Below are 26343 nucleotides of genomic sequence, written 5' to 3'. Positions count from 1 at the left end.
GCTATTCTTTTATCTTTAAGGGTTTTGTTTTGTGAAGATGGAATATGTTGACGGAAACAATCGGATGACGGATTTCCTGCGTCTCAACTGCGTCACAACAGTCATATTGAAAGTTCCTGTTAAGCTCTAGTTCTTTAATTCCTAAACTCATTCTGTGGAGTGTGTGAGTGTGTAGCACAAAGAACAAAAATGGATTCCTGTGGTATTCAGTGCACGAAATATCTTCTCTTTATATTCAATTTCATATTTACGGTAAGTTTTTATGTCCATATTTTATAACCAGTGAATTACGTTATTGATATTCCGAAGGGTGAAATGAGATCGAACAGAAACACAGAGGAAGGAGGGTGCAATGACTCAAAATGACCGACTTAATAACTTATATATTTATCCAAATTCACTTCGGACTACGAATTGAAGGGCGTGAGAATATGATTTTGCAAGCGACAACTACAAGCATAATAAAATAAACTGGGCAACGGTGACAACACGAAAAATTAATACGATTCACGTTTCACGTTTAAGCCCTCTAGGTAAAGGAGGATTAATAAAATCGAATGTTTGAGGACTTAAATCGTTTGTGCCTTCCGAACCGGAATCGAAGCTAGGACCACTTGCACTAAAAACAAACGCTCTAGTCACTAAACTAGACGAAAGAACCACAGAGTGCGTTTGTGCATTGTGGTAGTCAGGGATGTATGCAGAGGGTAGGTTCGGATCCTCCTAAATCTCGATTTAGCCTAGTTATAGGTGTAATTTTACCAATTTCAATATGATTTACCCTCATTGAATTCGAACCCACCGAAAAGCTTTGGATCCCCCCAAAATATATTTCTGCGTGCATCTCTGGTGGTAGCCAGGCTCGGACTGGCCAGGACAGGAGGGCAAAGATCCCTGCCAGGGCCCTCTCTAAATACATATAATGAATATTAAATAACGTGGAAAATAAGATAAAACATTGCTGTGTTGGAGCATAGTTACTCGTTGTAGTTTCTTCCGTTCCCAGAGTTTGGTGGCCCCCAGCATTGAATGTAGTCTCGTGGTCCCATTATTAGAACGAAACTAATAATATTATAAAGTCCTGTTTGGGGTTCTTTGTTTGTGGCCTAGTAAGAATATATTTCAACAATACGAAGAATGGGGCCCCATGAATGTCGAAATGAGACATACTTTTATAAAGTCCTGCTGGGGCCCTCTGTTAGTCGTCTGACAAGTTATTGCAACACCATAAAGAAACAGAACAGGTCCCTACCCAGGGGCCCCGTTACCATGCGAAAATGAAGCTGAAAGCTTTGTGAAGAAAAGCCATTTCCCTATTGCAACTACTACTACTACTACTACTACTACTACTACTACTACTACTACTACTACTACTACTACTAATAATAATAATAATAATAATAATAATGATAATAATAATAATAATAATAATAATAAGCCGGTATTCATTTGAAAAAGCCAGTATACGGTATCCGGTAGCCATAAAAATAAAGAAGGATAAACTTACTTCACTTTGTGAGACTCCTACACACTACATGGGAAGAGAAAATGGGTCCCTCAAGTGAGGCTCCTGCGGGGGCCCTATACTCCCCAGTCCGAGACTGGTAGTAGCAATATGTGTAAGACTACAGGATACGAAATATGGAGATATTTTTCATTTCAGAATATAGACAGGAGATCAAATTACATAAAAGTACAAACGAGAATGAAATTTTACTACGTATATACTTTGGGAGACAAACAAGCATCGCCAGTAGGTATCCTTCAATTGTTCTTTTTAAGGGAGGAGGCAATGCATGATTGCGGAGAAATTTCCCCTTTTGGAGTCGATTAGTGGACTTTACATCAGAGATAGCGTTACAACGGACGAGCGAACACACTCAGCCCTCGATATATTCCTCACACATGTAATATAGTGAACTAATACAGCAGTAAAAATGTTTTCGATATTTAAAGAAAACTGTCCTCCCAAATTTCTGTTCCGTTACGTTCTGCTTTTTTTATTATTATTATTATTACTTTAACGTTCCGTGATTACGCCTCAACTCTAAGGGAGAGAGAAAAAATGAATGAAAACGGTATAATGAAGAAAGAGAGATGAAACAGAATAATCCTAAAAAAAGAAAGAAAGAAAAAAGCCTAGACATATAGTGTAGTAAATAAAAAGGTGTCAAATTGGCACCGAACAACAACAACAACGACAAAAAAAAAGGTACAGAACAAAGTAATCTGAAATCTTCCCAATTCGATCAAGATATTCAGTAACGGCATAATATATTTATACATGTATAGACAATTAAATCTGTATAAAACAAATAGTGTATAATGCGGTAGCAGAAGCTAAAGGGGACACGGTACTTCACTGCTAGACTACTTACACCTGGTTCAAGGGGTTCCAGATTCGATCCCAGGTGACATGAGTTTGTGATTATCATTATCGTTCGGGTCCGTGGGTTTTCTCGGAGTTCTTTCTTTTTATCTCCCAGATTCTCATTCCACCAAATTATTTAATAATCATTTGCTTTCTTTTATCACCTGTTTCCTTTAAAGCCTTAAGCACTATACCGTGGAACTTAACGGTACAAATTTCATTTTCTGTTTTCGAACGGAAAGCCACGTTAATTTGAAGCAAAGTCTTTTGTACGTTGTTCACAATGCAATTCCATACTTAGATTTTTTCCCGTAAATTTTCCACGTCTTACTTTTAAACACTAGAATAATTTGCATATGTCAATAACATATTGTTCGGTATGTGTGCACAGTCGAGAATGTGTATGAGAGGCTCGGAGGAAGACAACGGCAAACGCCACTCCTGCTGATATTGAGTTATTTGGTGGAACGAGTTGGAATCGGATCACAGAATAGTATGTAGGTAGTTTAATTTCGAAATATTCCTGCATTTGGGAGTGGAAACTTGTGTAGTACGTGCCATTACATAGCATTGCATGGGAATGTTGAATTTGCTTTTCCATTTTAGAAAAAAATAAATGTGACATACCATTCTCTTGCCCCAAGCCGCTCATATCTGAACGGAATACGGAAATATAACAGCATTGTTCTTTTTTTTTCGATTATGATATGTATCGTGTATTTCCTTCGTTAGCACTATTTTCAACGTCAAACTGTCCGAATAAGTCTCTAAACTCGAACAAAACACACATTAAGTCTTATTTACAACTGGGGAGATTTCAGACTTATTATTAACTTATTTCAACATCAATTAGTAGGATCAGTTAAGGAATCCTCAGAAAAAAACATCTAAATTGAATCTCTTTTCTTTTAGGGATGCTTTCATGAAACTTTTCTTTCGTTCATACGAGTTAAAGTATTACCTTAAATCTAACCGACTTCAACTCTAAATATTGAATTTTTTTTTTTTTTTGAAAATCTTGATAAACAAACATTTCGTCGAAATGAAATAAATTTATTATTATTATTGCAGATATTTTTAAAACCGCGTCTGAGGAGACGTTTAACTTCTTTGTTCTGAAATTATTTTAAATTCAATGAGTGTGAATAAATGCAGAGCTAAAAACAAGAAAGAAAATCTTCAAAATCTAAAAATTTCTTATATGAAAGTTATCGTGAAACGTATCTTTCTATCGGGAGGTAATGGTAGTCAAGGAGTTGTCACGGAGCTAAAATTACAGTTCATTTTTGACTGTTTCTGATTTCAGCCACAAAGAAAATATGCATAATACTGTATTGGAATCGATTTTTTTAAATACCAAATATTTCTTTTAGCCTTTTGCGATCTTTTGTCGAGTAGGTTTCGCTTTAATTTTGTCCATACTAGACCGATGTCGAGCTACGTTCGACATACTCTTAATTTCGCCTAATGCGAATGTTAGTAGCCTGATTATTTGATATTATACTACAACTGGTAGACAATCTTTAAGTCATGACTTTCACCCTGTCTCAATAGATGGCATTAATGTAGTTGGTTTTAACTTTGAAAGCCTATCATTACATATGAAATGCTGTCATGTGCTAAATTCATTCAAACCAAATCAAACAAAGTCGGGAAATTTTAAAGTAGTGGCAGATAGTAAAGGTAAAAACGGGATGGGTGAGTCACAACCTAGACTATGATAGGTATATCACGAGTCTACTATAAAGTTTCAAAATATATAAATAATGGCTTAAATTATTTTCGTCACTGAAAAACTGGGGATTCTAGACCGGGCCCCAAGACAGATCTGCCACTGTTTTAAAAGACCATAAAAGGATTAAAAATTAAGGGAAAAGGAGTTCATCAATCTCCTTATGTTTTTAATGATGTTTCTCCATCGACGGGGATGATTCGGTACCCCGAGGAAAAATAGAGTATATAGCATTAAAATCAAACTTTTTTTTAGAACGGAATTTATTGTGGATCACTTTTTTTTTTTTTAATTGGGAGGTAGTGTGATTAACCATTTTCTTTTCTCAAATTTTAACCCCAAGTTTTGAAGATAATCAGAATGCCACAAAGGAACTAATAAACAAACCAATTGTGATAGTATTTGCAGATATAGAAAAAGCTTTTGACAACGTAGATTGGAATATCATGTTCAAAGCGTTGAAGAATCTGAAAGTGGATTACAGAGACAGAAGAATAATCTACCAGTTTACAGTAACCAGACAGCTGTTATAGAAAGAGATCAGAAGGAAACAACAATAAGTAAAGGAGTGAGGCAAGGATGTGGACTTTCATCTCTCCTGCTCAACGTCTATATACAATAGAAGAGGCTATGAAAGAATTTTTTGATAAAAACGAGAAAGGCGTAAAAATAAATGGCCAGGTTTTCATCACAATAAGATTTGCTAATGATATAGCTGAGAACGAAAAGGACTTGCAGGAAGCACTTTCAAACCTGAACGACTAACTGGAAAAAACATGCAAAATGAAGATAAATAAGAAGAAAACCAAAGTGATAAAGTGCACAAGAGCAGGACAAGAAGGGGCAAACATATGGCTAAGTGGAGAGAAAATCGAAGACGTTTTCCTATATAGGAAGTCTAATATCCTCGGATGGAAGAAGTGAAAAAGACGTAAGTTCCAGAAAAGCGCAGACTGAACAAGCATTCAATAGAAAAAGAGGACCGCTAACATCAGGAAATGTGTCGTTCGACGTTCGAAAACGATTTATTAAGATCCTGGCATGGAGCGTGGCGCTTTACGGATCAGAGACCTGGACATTGAGAAAAGGTGAAATATCCAAGTTGGAAGCATTTGAAATGTGGTGTTGGCGCAGGATGCTGCGCATATCATGGATCGAAACGAAAAGGAATGAAGACGTACTAAAGGAAGCTAATGAAGGACGACAGATCATGGAAATAATAGGAAAAAGAAGAAACAGCATGATTCGCCATCTTATTCGGCATTCCGATTTCATCACCGTGCTGATAGTGGGAAAGGCAGAAGGGAACCCAGGAAGAGGAAGACCAAGGATAGAATATTTAGATGCAGCTACGAAGAAAAGACCTTATCAAGGTATAAAACAGCTCTCCCAAGGAAGACAGAGGTTCTAAAATTTCTTTATTGCCCACCACCCTATGGTTGAGAAGAACAAGAAGATACTATACTCTACTAAAATTGAACGAGTTTCTCGTAGTTCATGGTGCAGAATTGTTTTGTATATGTATGTTGAAACTTGCGTGATCGGGGATTTGACCTTCATTTGGCCTATTGATTTTAATCGAGTACAACCTCAGACAATATGTCGGAAAGTTGGAAAGGGATGCAGTACATATGGAATTTCAGGTGAAGCGTGTTCTATTCAATATTTGGACTGATGAAGTGTATTGTGTCTGAGAATTTTGTTTTACCTGCTACTAGCAGATTACCCGTTCTTCGTACGGGGAGGATAATTTCATTTTGGACATAAAGAGCAATGGGGGCTGAATTTTTATTTATATGGCATCGGAAGTGTCACTGTTCATGTCACCAATCCGGAAACTATGGGTTCGACACTAACATAAGCGACTATTAAATATCCCCCTTCCCTTCTCCAAAGTTCTAATGTCAAAGTGAACTGATGAAAACCATCGCAGGCTGGAACCTTATCTATATTGAAAATTTGATCGAGATCGGTTGGGTTGTTCAACACTTATGAAGTCACAACATAGTTACTTTCAATTGTATATACACGTATTAGGATAAATTTGATTTCAATGGTTATTTCTTGGTATTTGAATGTTTTCTGTGGTGCGGGAGATTCGAGAGGAGCTCATCTGGTTCGGATCCTACGTTAAACTAGGCCCTTGTCTCATATAGCCTTGCTGCTGAAAGGGACATTAGATTCAATTCGAAACAAACCAATCCAATGGAATACATAGTTTAATGATTAAAAAAACTGTTCTAAATCTTCCTTATTTTCCTCAACCCAAATCAATTTACTGTTGTTAATTCAAATTTCAATAATTAATTGGTTTTGTAGAACTTCATCTTATTACATTAGTGCGATTCGGAGTTCAGTAAACTCTGAGTTTAAAATGTAATGCGAAAATTGTAATAATGTGTGATCGATAGATAGTAGCGCAAGGGACAGCACATACGTTAGGGTGGTCGCATATTGACAAGGAGAAGACGAGGAGATGTTTGTACACACAGGAAACTGTAAACAACGGAACAAAGCCTTGTTCCGCCCCGCACGTGCTAGATAAAGGCCCGTGCCACGTTATGATATTGATGCCAACCTGAAACATCATAAAGTCCAATCTCTAGAAGGAAGAAGTCCATTTTACTTTTGAACATCCCATGCTACACTAATTACAATAATTATAAAATATGGAAAAACAAACTACTTTTTGTTACTAAAATTTTTCATTACCTGAGTAAATTATCTCTACATTTTGATCTTTCATTTTCATAAATAAGTTTATGAATAAGTGCTTTCCTTATTTGTCAGTAATGCAGTGTTGCCATCATTCCTTTCTCCTGTTACCAGGCATGTACTCAGAAATTTTTGTTGGGAGGGGTTCACATTTACAATAGAATTGTATTAGAGAAATATTTGCAAGACAAAATAGCCCCGAAGAATATAATCCATGCGCAATTATCAATATACACCCTCCATTCCAAAAGAAACCGAACTTTTGAAAACAAATAGTACCACTAGTGCCGTCTGTTGTAACATTTTACCGGTAGATGGCGTAGTCCCTCATTGACAACTGGTATAAATGTCATGACATTTGGATGCACGGCAACAAAGTTATTGCGTTTCAACTGTCAATGTGTTGTGTACATCGGTCAGAAAATGAGTTTCAAACAACGAGCTGCAATTGAGTTTTGTGTTAAACTGGGTAAAACTTTTAGTGAAACGCACCAAATGCTACAAAATGCATATGGTGATGAGTGTCTATCCCGTACGCAAGTTTACGAGTGGTTCAGGCGATTCAAATCGGGTAGAGAGACGCTGGATGATGACGAAAGATCAGGCCGTCCCAGAAGCGGATTATCGGAAGAAAACATCGAAAAAGTGCGTGAATTCATCAAACATAACAAAAACTCGTCGGTGAAAGTTATTGAAATGGAATTAGGCATTCCTCAAACAACCGCATACCGCATTTTGACCGAAGTTTTGGGCCTTAAGAAGGTTAATTCGCGGTTTGTACCACACAAACTCACCGAAGACCAAAAAGTTGATCGAATTGCGCATTGCAAAGACATCGTTAAAAGTGCTCGGCAGGATCGAAACTTCTTGAAATCGATTGTAACTGGTGACGAGACGTGGTGTTTTGAATATGAGCCCGAAACAAAGCGGCAAAGTGCTGAATGGAGAGCGCCGGATGAAGGAACACCCAAAAAAAGTCGCTTGGTGAAGTCAAAAGTTAAGGTGATGCTGATTTGTTTTTACGATTCAAAAGGAATTATCCACAAAGAATTTGTTCAGCCCGGCCAGACAGTCACTGGAGAGTTTTACTTGGGCGTCATGAAGCGTTTGTAATATACCATTACAGTCTAGTGAAATTATGTTTTTAATAGGAGGGTGCCCGAAATTTTTTGCACCGACTGTACCTGACGTTTAACAAAAAATTTCTGGCTGTTCATATAATTCGTAATATTGTTCATTGTTCTATTTCAAATTAACATGGAAAACTGTAAAAAATTCATTAGGAATTATAGTTTTGGGAATCAATACCTTTATTTATATTTTAAATTAGTTATAAGTTTTGTATATGGATATGTAAATGGATTATTACAATTCTTACGGTGTCAGTGCTATCCGAAAATATAGATCCACTATTGGACGGAACTTTCCAGATCAAATAACCAATCTAAAATTCGACAGAATTTTCAGGACCACCCTTCACCTCTCTTTTAGATACCTAGGTCCTTCTAAAATCTAGTTTAATCCAGATTTTACCAGATTTTATTCGCTTCAAAGCCCCACCGCCAAAATGCTTAGTTTTGATTGGATGATAAACCCACGCGATGATATTAGGGCGCAATTATTCCATTCCATGCCGGAACGTCTCATTGAAGACACTGGATTTGATCGTCGAGCTTAAAAGGTCGCAACGGAGTGAGAGAAACTACAAATAAAGGTAATATTGTGACGTTATTAACGTATAGAAAATCACTGGAAGTCCGAGGAGCCATAAACTGTTAAATTTCCTAGTCAAAACTGGACAAAAAAGCAAAGATAGGAACCATAAGATAATGACGCCATGATTTCATCTGCCGATCGATATGGACAGGATTCAGAAGTAGTGTGATTTCTGTTTTTCTTTCCTAAAACCGGTTCAGAAGATCAGTGTTTCCCATCATATTTCTACCTCCCAATTTTCCTACTAATTGAGGGTTACAAGACCTGTCCATTATAGATTTGTTTATGTAGGTAGCGAGTGATTTCTTTTTAACATACATGGCGGTATTTAATTTTGTGGTAGTCAGTCCAGTAATCACAATGCACGTGTAAATTTCAGTAAGGGCTCCTATCTGACTCCCAAATTGGGAGTACGGCTTCCAGCGGGATGAGTTAAACATTTAGTTTGTTTCCGGGTTCCTGCCCCTTCAGGGCAGGGGTCCTATTGTTAGCTAATACTTCGATACGTCCCCTCGGGGGCGTTGATTAAACACTTAAGAATGTGATTCAGTGAATAAAAGGGCCAGTTGGCCCTGTCCCTTTCTTTCCTTTTCCTTTCGAGCCGATTTAAAATGGTCGAATATGAATGTTTCCTGTGTGTATTTATCAGTACAACATGTATTAATGATAGTGATAATTGGTGTGTATTGGCATGATGTGTCTTGTAGTTTGAGTAGTATGTGTATATTTGTAATGTAGTATCAGTGGTAGTGGTAGTTAAGTGATGAAAGAGTGTGTGAGATAATTAAATACGGACAGTGTAGTATTTACTATGCGATAAATTTTTATTACTCCGTCATTAAGTGAACGTAATATAGTATAATAATTCCGTGTACAAGGTCACATTCCGTTGTTCAAGGGTTCATTATATCGTCGCTAGCCCTAGTGTCAAAAGTCAGTACTAACCGCCATTCTTCTGTCGAGGTGCTTAGTGATTTAGTTTCCGTGAAATTGACCTTTCTTTTCGAAATAAAACCTAGAAGGTATAATTCACAGCCCATATGAATGTACAGTTAGGTCAAGTGACCCAAAATTAATATATTCTGAAAATTTCAACATTCTGCTTAGTCTAGAACCTGAGATATTTAAGTAAATAAACAATACGTAAATTTTTAACAGAAGTTGGGCGATATGATGCTAGTTCTTCGCTTTGAAAATATATTAAATGTCCATTTTTCTTCGTGGCTGTAGAATTTCATTGTTGATGCAGAATTTTATAAACATTAGACATTATCGCAGATAATTCTATTTTCAGTGAACATACATAGGATTTTTTTTTCGTTCTTAATAAAGCTACCAGGTATTACATAGTATTGTGTGTGGGATGAAAGAGTCTCGGGTTCGAGTGAGGTTGTCGTGCGGTGATCGGAGCGGGAAATGTTTGTAGTGATTATAGATTTTAAAGTATTATGATGAAATGTGTAAATAGGCTGGGCGTAGATAGAGGAAACAGGGTGTTTGTAGAATATAGCGTCGTGGCAAATGAATATTAATGTGAATATGAATATTAATAAGTATATGAATATTGTAGTAAATGAATATAGAATATAGGACACCCATATAGTTTAAAATATATAGTAGCCCAGTGAATACTTCGCCGCGTGTTGATATATAGAGATTGAATAGAGACGTATAGCTACAAACATCTCAGGTTCCGACCCCTGCACCATAGTATCACGCGGACCGGAGGGTGATATATAGTCGGACTATGGTAGTACTTTGTAGTTTTATGTGTCATAATAATAATCAACCATAGTAATACCATCTGATAGAATGGGTAGCATCATATAATCGCAGACTAGACATATTGAATAATAAATTATGAAAAGACAGTAGCAGTTATACAACAGGGCTGTAGTGAATTATATTTTCTGGTCGGTTTTTTTTTAAATAGAATATCCTGCTCCGTGAGATTTTTTTTTTCTCCACGTTACCTACTCAGGCTAGCTTACAATGTTCATGGAGGCGACAGCTCTGTATCAAAACAATTAGTTATTGAAATTTATTCGCGTACCCGGATGTCGACCCCTAGTCCCTTTAAGTATTTTCATTTCTTTTCTTAGTTTAATTAGACGAGGGAAATTAACGACATCCCAGACCGTGGCGTGTCTGCGCAGGGTAGCTATCGGTGAGGTTTGGCATAGAAATCACCGATTCAAAATTCAGTTTATTTAATTTTTTTTTTATTTTGGCAAATCACTAATTAGGGATATCTTAACTATTACTCTAATTTCATTACTATCCTGGAATCTTCTAGTTTCCAAGAGGTCGGATGATTTTTTTTTCTCCCTTTTGAAATCCTAAATTAACGCCGTCTCTAACCTTCCGGAGGATTTCGGGGTCTGCAAGGGTGTTGACCGGATACGGTGAGTGGTGGGATTTCCCTAAAGCCTTTGTCTTTCCGAAAATCCCATTGTGGACACAGACTTGTCTCATCTTCGCAGACAGTTTTATCGGCTATTTATTTGGTAAGCCGAACCCTTTTTGGCATGTTAAGAATATTTTGGCTATGGATTTTGTTGAGAGCGAAATTCGACTTCTAACTTTGTAGCGTTAGTTATTTCTCACTTAAGTCTTTGGCGCCCCTATTCTTCGTCTTCCTTCTTCTCTATCTCTCTCTCTGTCTTCATTTCTTCAAGGTTTTTTTTAATTTTTTCAACCTTCCCCCCCCCCCCAAGATTTTGAACTTGTTGCTTACAATTTATTTAACGTACAACTCTGATCTGAAATTACCAGCTGAGACGTTGCAAGACACGATTCATGAATGGAGTAGATAATGATTGGGTCCTCCATCACATTTTGACCTATCGCTGAAATGAATAAAGACTTAGTATTTGACGACACTTCGATTACGTTCTTTCACCGTCGTTCCTCTTAAGTTTTTTTTTTTTTGTAATCCGTTGGTCACTTTCCTTTCTGTTTTGGTTTTCGATTACCTTGTAGTTGATCTGGGCCCAGAAATTGTATTTTGATTTACCTAATTATATCTAGAAATGCTCTGTGTTACGTGCCTGCCTCACAAAGTTTTTTTTTTCCTTCATGATTTAAACACGAATTGATTATATAAAAGTTAAAAATTTATAGACGCGCGGTATCAGATAAAATTTAATTTGTTTCCAAATGTAATGTTGGAAGTCATTTGTTTTCTTGGACAATGTTGCAACCTTCTTAGAATTTATTGTAGGGGTGATTAATTTAAATGTGTGCGCATTGATTATAAATATATATATATATATAGAGAAATAAATACTTCGAAATGTATGTGTAACTAGTATGTGAATATGATGTTAAAGTAAAAGTATGATATTAAATGTATTATGAATATATGTAAGAGCGCTCGTGTCTGTCCCCCTAGACGTGTATTGGTTGCTATAGTTTACCAGAAGTCTTCCGACGAATTTAAAAATGTAGATTTTGTTAAGAATACCGCCGTGCACTTAAGTAATTTTCCTTTTCTTTTGAATCAATGTAAGTGATAACCTCTGTAATTATATAATGGCATGCATTGAAAAAATATCGGCAGGTCTAAACGTAACCCCCATCATAACAAATATTATTCCTGAACAATTAACCTAAAACCATTGTGGAAAGTGTACCTTGAATCCGTCTCACCTTCATATGTATCCTGTGACTTGACCAGTTTTTTTTTATCCTCAATTTGAACCATCATACTCCGTACACCTGTGGAAGATAATTTTTTTTTTAAATCCGAACCATGTATAAACATATACGAAAGTGATCCTAATGAAAGGTCTCGTGAAGTGTCCCAGTGTTGGATAAATAACTTGAAATTATTCGATTAATAAATTTGGAAATAGACCGTCTAAGAGGAGAAACTTCCTCTAGTGAAAGTTATTTTCTCGAAATCCCTAGATGGGTATAGACGTAGCAGTGTGCGATTGCAGATATAAACTGTTACCAGTTACAAACCAAATATAGACGACGAATGGTTTTGTAAACCAATAGATATATATATATACATATAGAGATATATAAATGACCACAAACTAAGTTAAATGGAGCGAAATGTTTTGGACACTATGAGTAGTGCGTGATTTGTGATTTGAACGCTCAAAATCATTAATATTTTATTACCCGATGTGAGGTAGAGACTCATAAGTTCTGATACACTTAAAAGTTTTTTTTCTTTCCTCTTTGTCCAATTTTTTTTAAGTGAAATAAGTGTCTTCTTTGCGTATGTCGCAAATCATAATTTTGCTTTAGCATGCCTAAGATATGATATATGTAATAATTCCTTTTTCTTTTCTTTTGTCAATATGATTGAATATATAAAAATTTACTAAAATATAACACTATGTACTCTATTAATATATAACTAAGAATTTGTGCTTTTAATATTTTTTTTTCATAATTATTTGTTTTGTCTTTTCTTTTCATTATGAATGTAATAAACTATTTGTACCCTTGTAGCTAGTTGATTTTCCTTTAAACATATATACACTGTCCTGAGTGAGTGAGCGTGTGAATGCATGATAGATTTAATTTAAGTAATTTTAGTGATATCCTTTGTCATATTAACATCTGTAATATATGTGTCATGTTTTAATATATGTGTTAAGGTAAATAACCTAGGTCATGAGAAACCGTCACTAACGGTTTAAATCGGCTCGAGGAGTGAAGCAAAAATAGCAAGAATAAGCCTAAATACGACATCTTTCTTCCAGGAAGTTGAGACTTCGATTGATACGATACATAAATTTATATTGAGTTTATAAGTTTGATTTTTTTTTTCTTTCCTTGGCTAATTCATATGTGTGGTCGATCCTAGAGAACAGAGTTCAGATGCTGGATGGTTATCAATCACCGGTTGGAACAACAGTACAAAGAATGATTTCACCTTTCTCGTTTCCAGGTCTAGGTCTGGGCAACCCCACGGTCGTGGTGCCTGGAGCTAGGTCTGGGTGGTATGAGGGAACATGTGTCTATTCCGAAGCATTCCAAAATTGATTAGTTGTTAATAACATTTAGAATGATTCATCTTTCAACGACTTTCCCGACCTTTTACTATATTTCCGGAATTATCCAGTAATCTGTTTCTCATTAAAATACCCTATTTCTTTTCTTTCTTCCTTACCTACCTCCTTCTTTTACCCTTCTACTTTCTTCTCTTTCTTTTCTATTTCTAATTGAAAGAAAACGGAGTCATGATTGAGAGTAGTCGCTATTGGCACGGTCAATAAGTTGTTTCGATGAGTTTTCTTCGGGAGTCCGATATGGAATAATTAACAATAACAAAAGATTTATTGGAAGTTACTTTATTGGAGAATAATCATGATTTCAATCAGTAGATGATGTTTCGTAAATCGTTCTCAATAAAAAGAAAGTTAATATTTAGCGACTACTCCTCTTCTCTACACTGAATTTTCTTCGTTTACATATTTTGTTTTTTTTTTTGTTTTCTTTCACGTTTGCTGGCAAGAATTCGTCGTATTCGGCCCGAATATCGCGAAATCGGCAGTTGGACTCTTTTGGACGATAATGCACCATCACATCGTTCGCGACTTGTAACTGAATTTTTGGTCAAAAATCACATTATTCGGTTGCATCATCCGCCCTATTCACCAGATCTCGCTCCTGCGATTTCTATCTGTTCCCGAAACTGCATTTGGCGATGAAAGGAAAGTGGCACGCATCGATTGATGCCATTGAGAAGGCGACGACCGCCGTCCTAAAGACCATTCCAATAATGGACATGGAGAAGTCGTTTGACAACTTGTTGGAGCGTGCAAATATGTGTATCGATGCAGAAGGGGAATACATTGATTAATAAAAATGATTTGTTCCAAAATGTACATTGCTTTTTTGCTTTTTTAAAACGTTCGGTTTCTTTTGGAATGGAGGGTGTAAGTGCACCTCTAAACCGCTATGTAGCATTCAGCTGGTGTTATACTGTAGCCGAAAAGATGATAAGTGATTGTAAGATATTGTAAGAATAAATCCAGAATTAGCCTGTTTTTGTAACAAAAGAATGTATGCAGATGAAATGTAAGATCAGATCTTTATGCAATATCAATCATTTTTATGCTAAACAAGTACAGTTTATTAAGAAAATGTACAAATGTGTGTCGATTTGGACCCATTGAACTTGCTGTGTGGGTGCGCCCTCTCTTTTCTACTGAGTGTAACAATACTTTACAAATTTCGTTCCTCACCCATTTCCTGTAGAACGATTCGAAAGTTGATTACTTTTTGTTTACAATTTTGTTTTGTTTCTTTCTTCCATTCTGTCTGTTTATTTTCTTCTTTTCCCTCTTAAATAACAGAGCACAATTTCTAATCCTGTGCGCTTGATTTTTTTTTTTTTTTTAAAGAATCAAACATGTGTAAATCACTCCACAAACAATTTCCGGAGTTCGCGGACTTTCTCGCTAACAAAGATAAGATTTCGATTAAATTTCTGGGCTTTCAGAATCCGTCAAGGGTGAGGGATGACGTCGCTTGACGATCACACTATTCGAGGAAAGGAAAGGAAGGAAGCGGCCAGGCACCGTCCCGGCATTTGCCTGGTGGGAACGTGGAAAACCCAGAAAAACCTTACTCAAGATAGCTGGCATGAGGAAGTTTTTACACCTTTTCGACCAAGTGTCCCACCCGGCGAGAAGACTTCGAGTTACGACTTTTCACCAATGCAACTTTGTTTGCATGTATTATTAGATATGTAAATGGAAGTTCCAGATGTGTTAATAATTTCGACAAAGAATCACTTTTATCTCTTTCCCAAAAGTTAATGTTAAAAAAAAAAAAAAAACAGAAAATGCAGGGGGCTTTCCAAATTTTTCACATGTTACCATCAATGCGTTGTGATTGAGGCACACGGTTAATGCACTCAGACCTCTCTTCCTCCGCATTTTTACCTCCCTCATTCTTCCTTGGCTTTGTTGCACTGTGCTCTGACTAATATAAGGCTAGTCTTAGAGATCGCAAAAAAATCAGCAAGAAAGGGAAGCCAGTCCACCATGAATCTTACGCAAAAACAGAGAATTGATTTTGTGGAAATGAATTATGCGAAAAAATCTTGTGAAAATGTTGCTGCGTTGTCTTTTAGTGCCGGTCGACTGATATTTTTATACCAGGGGGCTTCACAAAACGGTCGTTGTCGCCCAGCACAATTTCTAGGGCATGCGTGTTCTTCGGAGTTCACTGAATTCTAGGCTATGCTTGGAGTTTGTAATTCCCTGAATTCTAGACCATGCTTGGAGTTCAGAATTCACTGAGTTCTAGACTATGCTTGGAGTTTGGAGTTCATTAAGTTTTAGACTATGCTTAGAATTTGGAATTCACTGAGTTCTATCTAGACTGTGCTAGGAGTTCGGAGTTCATTGAGTTCTAGGCTATGCTAGCAGTTAAGAGTTCACTGAGTTCTAGACTTGCTTGGAGTTCAGATTTCACTGAGTTCTGGATTATGCTTGGAGTTTATAATTCACTGAGTTCTAGATCATGCTGAAAGTTTGGAGTTCACTGAATTTTAGACTGTGCTAGGAGTTCGGAGCTCACTGAGTTCTAGATTATGCTTGCTGTTCGTAGTTTACTGAGTTCTAGGGTATGCTAGGAGTTTGGAGTTCACTGAGTTCTAGACGTGCTTGGAGTTCAGAGTTTACTGAGTTCTAGGCTAAGCTTGAAGTTTGTAGTTTACTGAGTTCTAGGCTATGCTTGGAGTTTCGAGTTCACTGAGTTCTAGAATATGCTTGGAATTCGGAATTTACTGAGTTCTAGACTATTCTAGGAGTTCGGAGCTCACTGAGTTCTAGGCTACACTTGGAGTTCGTAATTCACTGAGTTCTAGACCATGCTTGGAGTTTGGAATTCACTGAGTTCTAGGTTATGCTTGCTGTTTGTAGTTTACTGAGTTCTAGGTTATGCTAGGTGTTCGTAGTTTACTGAGTTCTAGGCTATGTTTGGATTTCGTAGTTCATTGAGTTCTTGACTATGCTTGGAGTTCGGAATTCACTGTGTTCTAGGCTATCTTTGGAGAGGATAACGTTATTGCTGGCTCCAGCGGAACGGGCAAATAACCATATGTGAAACGTAAGTGTGGAAATGTGTGTGTGAATGGTTCGAAGATCGACTGATGAGGAAAGATGTACTGATCCGAGATTTGCGGTATGTCATTACTCATAGCCGTGAGGACGTCTCAGCTAACATATTGATGAAAGTAGCAACGAACATACGTATATCGATGAGCTATGTCTTGAACTGAAAAGGAGAAGGGGCCTTTTTCAACATTTTGTAAAAATAATATAAACCTTCTGTAGTATATTATATTAATGTATTATATTTTAAGTAAAACGTAAGTAATTTACTGAATGTAATTTACATTATGCATCACTACACTCCTTGAATATGGAAGGGGCCGCGGTGGCTCAGTGGTAGAGCGTTCACCTCTGGTGCTTGGGGTTCCGGGTTCGATCCCAGCCCCCGCCAAGTGAACTTTGTGGTGGACAAACACCGTGTGCGTGGGTTTTCTCGGGGTTCTCCCGTTTCCTCCCACTTTCTTCATTCCACCATTTCATTCATTACTCATCATCACCGTCTCCTTTAGCCTAACCGGCATAACCGTGGGACGTAAAAATTAAAGATTTCATTTCATTTTTTTCCCTTGAATATGCACATCAAATGTAAATAAAACTGGTATTTTTTCGCGAGGTTGGCGAAATTGATCAAGTTGAGCATACCGTGTTATTCTATGATTGCAACAGATATAGAATCATCGAGTGGAGTTCCGCAAGTGCAAATACCTGTAAGGTGAAATGGCTGCCACAATGAAGTGAGATATGTCATACGACTTCTAATGGTCAAAGAGCAGAATGCAGCTGACATTCATAGGAATTATGGGCAATTTACGGGCCCGCGGTAATGAATGAAGGGAAGGTCACATGGGCGCTCGAAGGGGAGGGCAGGGTGGGGCTCTGGACCCCTCTGGCTCACGAAAATATATACGTAATATAGCAAATTACGTATACTAAATACCAGAAGTAATATAGCAACTATGAAGACGGGCCCCTCCCTAGAAAATTTTCTTCAGGCGCCCCTGGAAGGTCAGGCAATAGTGCAGAGAGTTTCGAGAGGGAGTTCATATGTTCATGACGATTAGTATAAGGCAAGACCTAGTGTTCAGATACACGCTGATGGAACGCGTTAACGAGAAAGTGCGATCCAATCATCGGTTCACAATAACTGAACTCGCCAAAGAGATTCCAGAAGTGTCTTCGAAAACAGTGGATCGAATTGTGACTGACAAGCTGAGTTATCACAAAATGTGTGCGAGGTGGATGTCAAAAATGCTGGCAGAAGCTAACAATAAGGAAAGAATGACAGCTGCATGTATTTTTTTTTTTTGTCCCACAGAGGGCAGGAAGGGGATGACCTCTCTTTTCAAACAGTGACGGGGGATGAAATCTCGATGAGAGTCGAAGCAACAATCAATGGAATGGCGCAATCTGGTTCTCCTAAAAAGAAGAAATTAAAACATTCAATTTACAAAACTGTGGCAACTGTGTTTTGGTACCAAAAGTTTGTGATTCTTGTGAAATTCTTGGAACCAGGACGAACTATTGCCGAACAGTGAATAATCTGGGACTTGTCATCCAAAATCGACGCAGAGAAATCGTACGCCCTGGAACTCTTCTGATCCATGATAACACCCGGCCACACACAGCTCATCGTACTGTTGAGACAATTCAAAGATTTCCTCAATCTTCCCCCTTACACACCCAACTTTGCCCTCAGAGATTTCTTTCTTTTTCTTCAAGCGGAAAAGCATTTCAATGACAGTGCAGTGCTCAAGACCCGGAGTTGCTGCACCCTCAGGACAGGGGCGTCATTTAGGGGGGCAATTGTCCCCCCCCAAAGAGTTTGAGGAATACATATACTTTACTAGATTGCCTACTAATATACTAGTACAAAACGTGAAAGTCTTACGTCGGTGGTGCTCTTGCTCCCCCCCCCCAAGCGAAGTCTGAAATGACGCCCCTGCCTCAGGACGCAGGTTTTTACACAGAGAATAAATGTCTCAATGTTGATGGTGATTACGTCGAAAAATAGCCAAACGATGTACTTGTATATCAATCACAATAAACTTCTTGTATCATTTACTGGTTATATGTATTTAAAGAAATCAATTCAGAGTCTGGAGACTTTTGAATCATACTATGTATGAGAGAAGATTAAATTTCTCGTAAACCTGCAAATGTCAGAAAAAAGACTCACCAAGGAATTTGTGGAAAAGAAGATATTCCTATTTCCTATATACAGTCTTTCCATGTCAATAAATAGTACGTTACTTCAATATTAAAATACAAACTGTTTGTTCTTTTTTCAGCTATGTGGTATTGCACTGATTATCGTAGGAGTTATGAATTTGGAGACCAAAGTGATGTTTGACAGAGTTGATGGAGTAACAGGATCAGCCTCTGTGTACGCCATTATATTCTTTGGAGTCATCGTCGTAGTAACTTCATTCTTTGGGTGTTGCGGTGCCATTACAGAGTCAATATGTATGCTGATGACGGTAAGATTTTACATTTTTTTTTCAGTTTTTAAAATACATATATTTTCAAATCATTTGTTTTTCGTTTTTGAGTTTAACGTACCACGATTATGCTTAGAATCAGTGATTACCTCATATTTCACCTGGAGTAAGAGAACACATAGAGTAATAGTAGTATCGTGGAAATACTTCAGTCTATATTGACCACGATCTGTTTTCTGCCCGTGGAGAAAATTTGTAGCTCTTCGAAAAATGGCCTCCACGCGACCCCCAAATCAGGACCGAAATAAGCCACAGATGTTTGGGGGAGGGCATGAATATGTTAGGGGGGCCAAGTCATTAAAAATTCTCTTACAAATATCTAAATTGTGTTTTTTGTATTGAGGTCTGGAGGGGCCAGTCCCCCTAGCTCCTCTCTGGTTGTGGGCCTGTTCCACATTATCACTGATTTGAATCATTCCATATGAAGGTTTCAATGTGTCATATATAATGTACCTGTAAATCCATATACAAGCAGGGGTAAAAGTGAAAGGGAACGGGACGGGACGCCGTCACCTCACTTCTAGAAAATATCTGTGGCGTCCCCCCACTTTCTAAAAACAAACAATGGGCAAAGATAGGCTCGGGGGACGGCGTGACATCATGCGTTCCCCTACCTTTTCAGAATCATTTTTATCCCTGTATAGATCTACAAGTATATACAAAGGAACGCAGGAATTCCTATCACACACTGGGAACATAAATATAAGGACAGACCATGACAATATATGAGCAAACTGATACACATGTAAACAAACAACATTTTGTTTGAAGGAAACCATCAATTTTCCAGTGCTTCGACCTCATGGTACCCACATTGTGAAAATCGCTTTGAAAGATTGAAAACATATTTCTCCCATGTTCGACTCTCACTGTCTTTGGATACACGTTTGAACGCTGCTAGGTCTGGAATATTCTTGCCATTGTGCCAGTGTGCACGCTTGCACAGCGCCCACAATTTTTCGGTTCGGTGTAGAAAGGAGTCATTCGGTGAATTATTCTCTTTAGGTACGAACCGCCAGAAATTGTTTGAACGTCAGACGCATAGAAGTTCGTTGTAAGATCAGTCCAAAATAGGAGTTGCCTTTATCCGCTAAAAAGTGACATGTTAAAAAAAGGTTCTTCAAGTAGATCTGGCCATTCAAAGATCTGTTAGTAATGAAGGGTTGTTGATGAAACCATTCTGAGCAATGGCCTGTCACTGGCAAGGAACTTTTGTTTCATACAGAATATTCTTATAGAGTTCTGATAGAATCACAGACACGTAAAATTTCACAATCTATTACAATATATGTTTGACCACATGATTTCGCTACCTGCTTTGCAGCCGTCCGTTTGCGGTGACGTTTTATGTCTGTACCTTTTCAGACAATGGGGCAGATTGTTTAGTACACGGCTATTCGATGCGTTCGCAACGTGTTTCTATGATTCATGCGTATGCTTGGAATATGCTGACCATGTATTCAGATGTGAATAGCTAATCACAATGCGCTCCGCACGCGATAGCAATAAAAATACGCAAAATACATCGGCTTGAGCGTATTTGGTGTGTTTCGGTACAATATACCGCCCGTTGTTTCGGAATCAGTAAAAGATGTGTAAAGGAAGGGAAAAAAGGAAAGACGTGTTACCAGGCAAGGGGATTTTAGCAAGAAACAGCTGCTTGGACTATGCTTTGTGTACAATATTGGAACTCTGCTATTCTAAAGTATGTGCGTGTAAAACAAAAGAAAATTCACAAAAATACAAGGAAATTCCGGAACATTAGCTAATCACAGAAAAATCCATGTAACACAATAGGGTTATTTCTCGTGATTCGCATGAGTGAGAATAAGGATATGACAGTAAGGCCTGGAAACCCTGACTAGCTCACAGTATGTTTTATAACTCTGGCGAAAGTAAAATTACCGAGTAGCCACCTAGGTCGCATTCGTTGCGGGGAATAACGCATTGGAAACGCATCCTCGAATAGCCATAGTCTTAGTCTTTGTAACCAAACCAAGATATTTCTTGATATCGTGAATACTAGTCTCGGACCCTAGTAGCAGCCCCACAATTACATAGTAACAGATTCCTCATGAGCAACTTCTTCCAACTTTGATACATTTTGCTCAGTCTTCACTAAGAAAATCACCCTGATAATAGCTTAGTAGTAGTGGTCGACGTATGGCGAACTGAGTCAGCAAAAATTCCTCGATTCTGATTGGCTGAGAGAGGTCACGTGACGTTAGGCCCCGCCCACGCGGGAAATTCAAATTTTCAGGTCACGTGGTATGACGTCATGAGTCACCCCGCGGGGAAATCCCTCATTCTCTTTTATGACTAGGATTTTTGAAATTTGTTCCCTTTTACGGGTAAGATGTGTGATTCTGATTGGTTGACAGCTGTCACGTGATCTTAGACCCTGCGATATTTGAAATTCGTTCCCTTTTACGGGTAAGATGAGTGTTTATGATTGGCTGACAGAGGTCACGTGATCTTAGGCTCAGGGATTTTTTAAAATTCGTTCCCTTTTATGGGTAAGATGAGTGGTTTGGTACCTTGAATTTGATTGGTTGATAGCGGTCACATGATCTTAGACCCTGGGTTTTGAAATTTGGGTATCCTCTTTGATGCGTGCTTTGGTACCTCGATTCTGATTGGCCGACAGAGGTTACATGATCTTAGACCCGCTACACGGTGAACAGGTCACATGGTATGACGTCATGTTTTACCCTTGCGGGGAAATCCATTACTAATTCGTTTCCTTTTACGGGTAAGATGAGTGCTTTGGTACCTTGATTCTGATTGGATGATAGAGATCACGTGATTTTAGGTCCTAGGATTTTTGAAATTAGGGTATCCTTTCTGATGTATACTTTGGTATCTCGATTCTGATTGGTTGATAGAGGTCACATGATTTTAGACCCGCCACACAGTGAACAGGTTACATGGGAAAACCCCTTACTTATTTGTTTATGTGTAAGATGCGTGTTTTGGTACCTCAATTTTGATTGGTGGATAGAAGTCACATGATCTTAGCCCCTCCAGTTCATGAGGGAAATACAGAGCGATATGACGGCGATCCATCCTAGACCGGGATCTTAGAATTTAGTTCCCTTTTTATGGTTATGTGTAAAGTTCCCATGAAGTGTTCAACCTCCTCCTTAAATAACCCTTTTTTGGTATCATGATATTGTACTGAAGTTTACATTAAATATTATCGTTCTCTTTGGCAGATAAGATGATTCTTACCTTGATGGAGATCCTGTCCTTGAATTAGTAGCCTATGTCTCTGGAAGTAACAATGGTGAAAGAGGGTTGTCGCTTGTAGATTTCTTATAACACATTGTTGTGAGTTTAAGCGATTTTTTAAACGCTCAGTAAGCGCTTCAATTATGGAAACAGTGTTGCCAGATTTTTCTTACCTAAACTGCTCCGATTCTTTTCGAAACGGTTCCGCAGAGTGCAAGAAATTTTAAACTAAAAATTTTTTCGAACTAAAAAAATTTTAAACAAAAATTTTCAAACAAAAAATTTTCGAACTAAAAATTTTGAAACAAAAATTTCAAAAAAAATTCGAACTAAAAAATTTAAACTAAAAACTTTCGAACTAAATTTTCAAATCAAAAAATTTTCGAACTAAAAAATTTTCGAACCCAAAAAAAATTCGAACTAAAAAAATTAAAAATTTTTCGAAAAATATTTTAAACTAAAAACTTTCGAACTAAATTTTCAAATCAAAATTTTTCGAACTAAAAATTTAAACAAAAAATTTCGAACCAATTTTTAAAAACAAGTTTCGTACTAAAGTTGTAAACCACATTTGAAAGTTTTCAAATCCAAATTTTTTTCGAACTAAATTAAAAACCAAATTTTGGACACTAAAAAATTCTTTAATTATTTTTCGAACAAAATCATGTAAACCAAATCTTGGATATATTTTCCACCTTAAATTTTCAAGATTACCATTTATTTGAAAACAAGTGTTCAGGGTTTCAAGAAATAATAAAACATATTTTTTTTTTCAACTTGTTGTATTTTAACGAAAGGTATGTGCTCTTCTCATACAAGTTTATTAACATAATAAATACAGGATCTAGTTTAATGAATATGTTGGACGTGTCATCATCTTCGAATGTTGTAGACGTATCCTGTAAAGAAAAAGAAGAAACGACGGATTACTTTAAGAATTTCTTTTTTCTGAAACAATAAAAATGAGTCAATATTGATAAGAGAGAAATAAAACTTACTCGTAAATGATGGATCTGTTTAGGCTCATCTTCCTCCTCGGGTACATTTCATCCACTGATGGATGTTTACGCACTTTTTCTGGGTACTGCATTTTTCTTGGTGTTGCAGCTTTATGGTCAAGGTTCCTCCTTCGGTACGAGATGACTGCATTTCTTCCACTGATGGTGATGTTGATGATTTATGAACTCTTGTGGGTACTTCATTTTCTTCTTGGTGTTGCTGCTTTGTGGTTAAGGAGAAGAAAAGGAAAAGGAAAAAAGAAATGGCGGCCTTATTGGGTATTTACAGTTTTTTCTTCTTCATCTTCTTTTTCCAGTTCCATCTTCTGTTTTTTAACGTACCCGTACGGAACCGTATCGTAGGAATTGAATTCTTTAAATCGACGTTTTGTGTACTGGATACTGTACATTTTTTCTTCTTTGCGTGTGACGATGGTATGGTCTTTGGTCCTGCATATCTTATGGGGGATAGTGATGGTGACTTGTCCACGGCATTGATTTGTAATCATTTCTTTTAGCGTATTGAAATTTAATTGTTGTCCTGCATTGTAATTTAATGTAAATCCTCTAATTTTGCATATGTAACTGGTGACGTTGGTATCCGGATTGTATATTTCTAGGCTGTAATTTTTTGGTCCTCCACTGACAAATGTTTTGATGTATGCTCGTGGTCCGTAAGACTCCATCTCATTCGATAAGCATCCCAAGTACGTTGAAGGTTCAATGGTTGGCTCCCCGGGCTTCTCTGTAAATATTACAGAATCCGTGTCGAAATATAAAACACGTTCCTGCAACATTTCCAGGTACTTGTACAGTTCCAGGCGTGCCTGACATGTTGTAAATGCACCTAACACGACATTGGTGTTTCGGTTTTGAACAGGCACATGTTCATTGTACTCCCAGAACGCATACAACATCGTATCATTGATGGGTACAATTTGATGGAGTTTAATGTCGGGGGAAGTGAGTTTTTCATAAAATTCTTCCGGCCGATCAATAATTGTGGTCTGGCTAAAGTTTGATCTTTGGCAAAGCTTTCCCCAAAGAGAGTTCACACAAAGCTTAGATAAACTTCTTCGTGCAGGATTATTTTCAATTTTGGACGGATCCAATGCAATACCTTCACGCTCCAGGACGGTTTGTATGAATTTTGATTTGTCTTCTTCGCTGACACAGGAACTAGGCCAGCCAGACGCTTCCATTTTTGATTTCAAAAACGTATTGATATATTCCGTGAACAAGCCACCTGTTTTCGTGATGGGATCATATTGTTCAATGTCATAATCCCAAATTTCAAAAATTTCCACTGGTTGATATCCTAATTCTACTGCTTTCTGGATTTCATATGATACCCATGTTCCAGTGAGGCACCGCTCCTGGTCGTTGTGCGTACACGTTGCTGTAGGGTCTGGGTTCATTTCTTCGGCACACGCAGCACACAGTGGAAAGAGTAGTTTCTTGTTACATCGGTAAGGCAGGAGACCATGATAAAGATGGCGACTTGGTAATATCGTCATTTTGATTAGACCATTGACTTTATTTATTGGTGGTATATTTTCATCACCCTGTAGATAAATTCGTGGATGGCCTACAGGGTATTTAGCACACTTATTTACATAAGGATAAAGCGAGACAATATCGAAATATTTTATTACTTCCCCCGCTTTTTCGTCGACTTGGTGGTACAATTTCACGCAATTGGTCCTTCCTCCAAAAAAACTATCTCTTGGATTTAATGGTCTGCGGTTCATGTACGGGTGATTCTTCAGATACGTCGCCATTGCAGGATTTTGTTTTAAGAACTGATTAAATTCGCACTCCCACATTTCATGTACAATGTAGCCCAATTCACGCAGTCTTGCATTTTTTCTTTGCGTTCGTTCATAACGGAATTCCATGGTGTCTTCTGGATTGCTGTAGATGGGCTGATTACGGCCTGTAGTAAAACATACTTTACACCCGTGGTAAAAGCAGCCGGCATGCTCGTAGACGTGCTCCTCTAACGTCTCAGGATCTTGGTAGTAGCCATCAACATGGAATCCCGCAATAAACACTTCCTTTTGTCGGGCCGCATGTAAGATTTGTTTTTCTTCGCTTTTTTCAATGTAGGCCAGCCATTGCATTGCAGCGATCGATTGGGTACTTCTCCATCGATAGCCATGTGCCGGTAGAATTCCTATGGTGTTGGGTTTAAGGAAATTCCGGCGGAATACTAAATTGGAAGCACTGGCAATCGTGATCGTCTCCAAGAAGGGATTCACTTTGGTTTCTGTTTCAAATGACGTCATAAACGAAACGCATGCTTGTCGCAGTACATTGACATCTTGAATACAATACTTGAGAATTTCTTTCTGAAAATCAAACGTATCATTACGATGATCGTTGTACCATTGCATGAACTTGTTCCTGTCTTCGACGGCCATTTCATCTGCACCATAATACTTTGTTTCTGGAAGTGGTCCAATATACGATTGATTCTCCTTGGTGTTGAAGAAATGCGGGAAGTAGCCTTTGGTTGCGGGTAAATTGAACGCTTTTGACAATTTACTTAATGCCATAGGTAGGAAGTTCAACGAGTCAATGAACGTCAGATTATTCAACGTTAAACTCAGTATCTTGGTCCCATTTAATATGACGTCAGGTCTCCATTGACATTGTTCTACCATGGTCTTTAGGATGAAATGTCCATCGTAGCCCTTCGAGTTGTGCGCGACACAGAAAATCCTATTTATATTGGGACGACGTTCCCGCAAGTACTGGAGAAAATTATAAACTGGATCCTCTCCTTGGAAAATATGCTGGCGCTGACCACACGTACTGCAAGACTGCTGGATATTATTGTTTTCAACACATGCATAACATACTTGTTGTGCAACCAATAAATTTGGAATGTGTACATACGTATTATCGCCAATATTCGTGTCTTGCATAGATTCTATATCGTAGAATATCAACAAGGCTTTCTTTGCGTGCATGAGTGAAGGAACACCAG

General features: G+C 37.7%; 2 protein-coding genes across 2 annotated transcripts; one reads left to right on the top strand and one right to left on the bottom strand.

Moving 5' to 3' along the window:
• The first annotated feature begins 51 nt into the window (after window positions 1-51).
• On the top strand, window positions 52-19962 carry LOC145675890 (CD9 antigen-like). The gene is made up of 3 exons (XM_081746684.1): window positions 52-252; window positions 18913-19101; window positions 19894-19962. Exons 1-3 carry the CDS (start codon window positions 190-192, stop codon window positions 19960-19962), a joined length of 321 nt encoding a protein of 106 aa, XP_081602810.1. The 5' UTR covers window positions 52-189.
• Window positions 19963-23123: 3161 nt separating this feature from the next.
• LOC145676108 (uncharacterized) lies at window positions 23124-26107 on the bottom strand. Its single transcript, XM_081746998.1, has 2 exons — window positions 23352-26107; window positions 23124-23252 (listed from the first exon to the last, which is right to left on the bottom strand). The coding sequence occupies exon 1, from the start codon at window positions 26015-26017 to the stop codon at window positions 23624-23626; it is 2394 nt and encodes a 797-aa protein (XP_081603124.1). The 5' UTR covers window positions 26018-26107; the 3' UTR covers window positions 23124-23252; window positions 23352-23623.
• Between the last annotated feature and the right edge of the window lie 236 nt (window positions 26108-26343).

Source organism: Thermobia domestica, chromosome 18 (assembly GCF_964235325.1).
Source record: "Thermobia domestica chromosome 18, izTheDome1.hap1.1, whole genome shotgun sequence".
NCBI classification, from domain to species: domain Eukaryota; kingdom Metazoa; phylum Arthropoda; class Insecta; order Zygentoma; family Lepismatidae; genus Thermobia; species Thermobia domestica.
The sequence above is the reverse complement of the archived record's forward strand: the minus strand, read 5'-3'. Positions and strand labels throughout refer to the sequence as shown.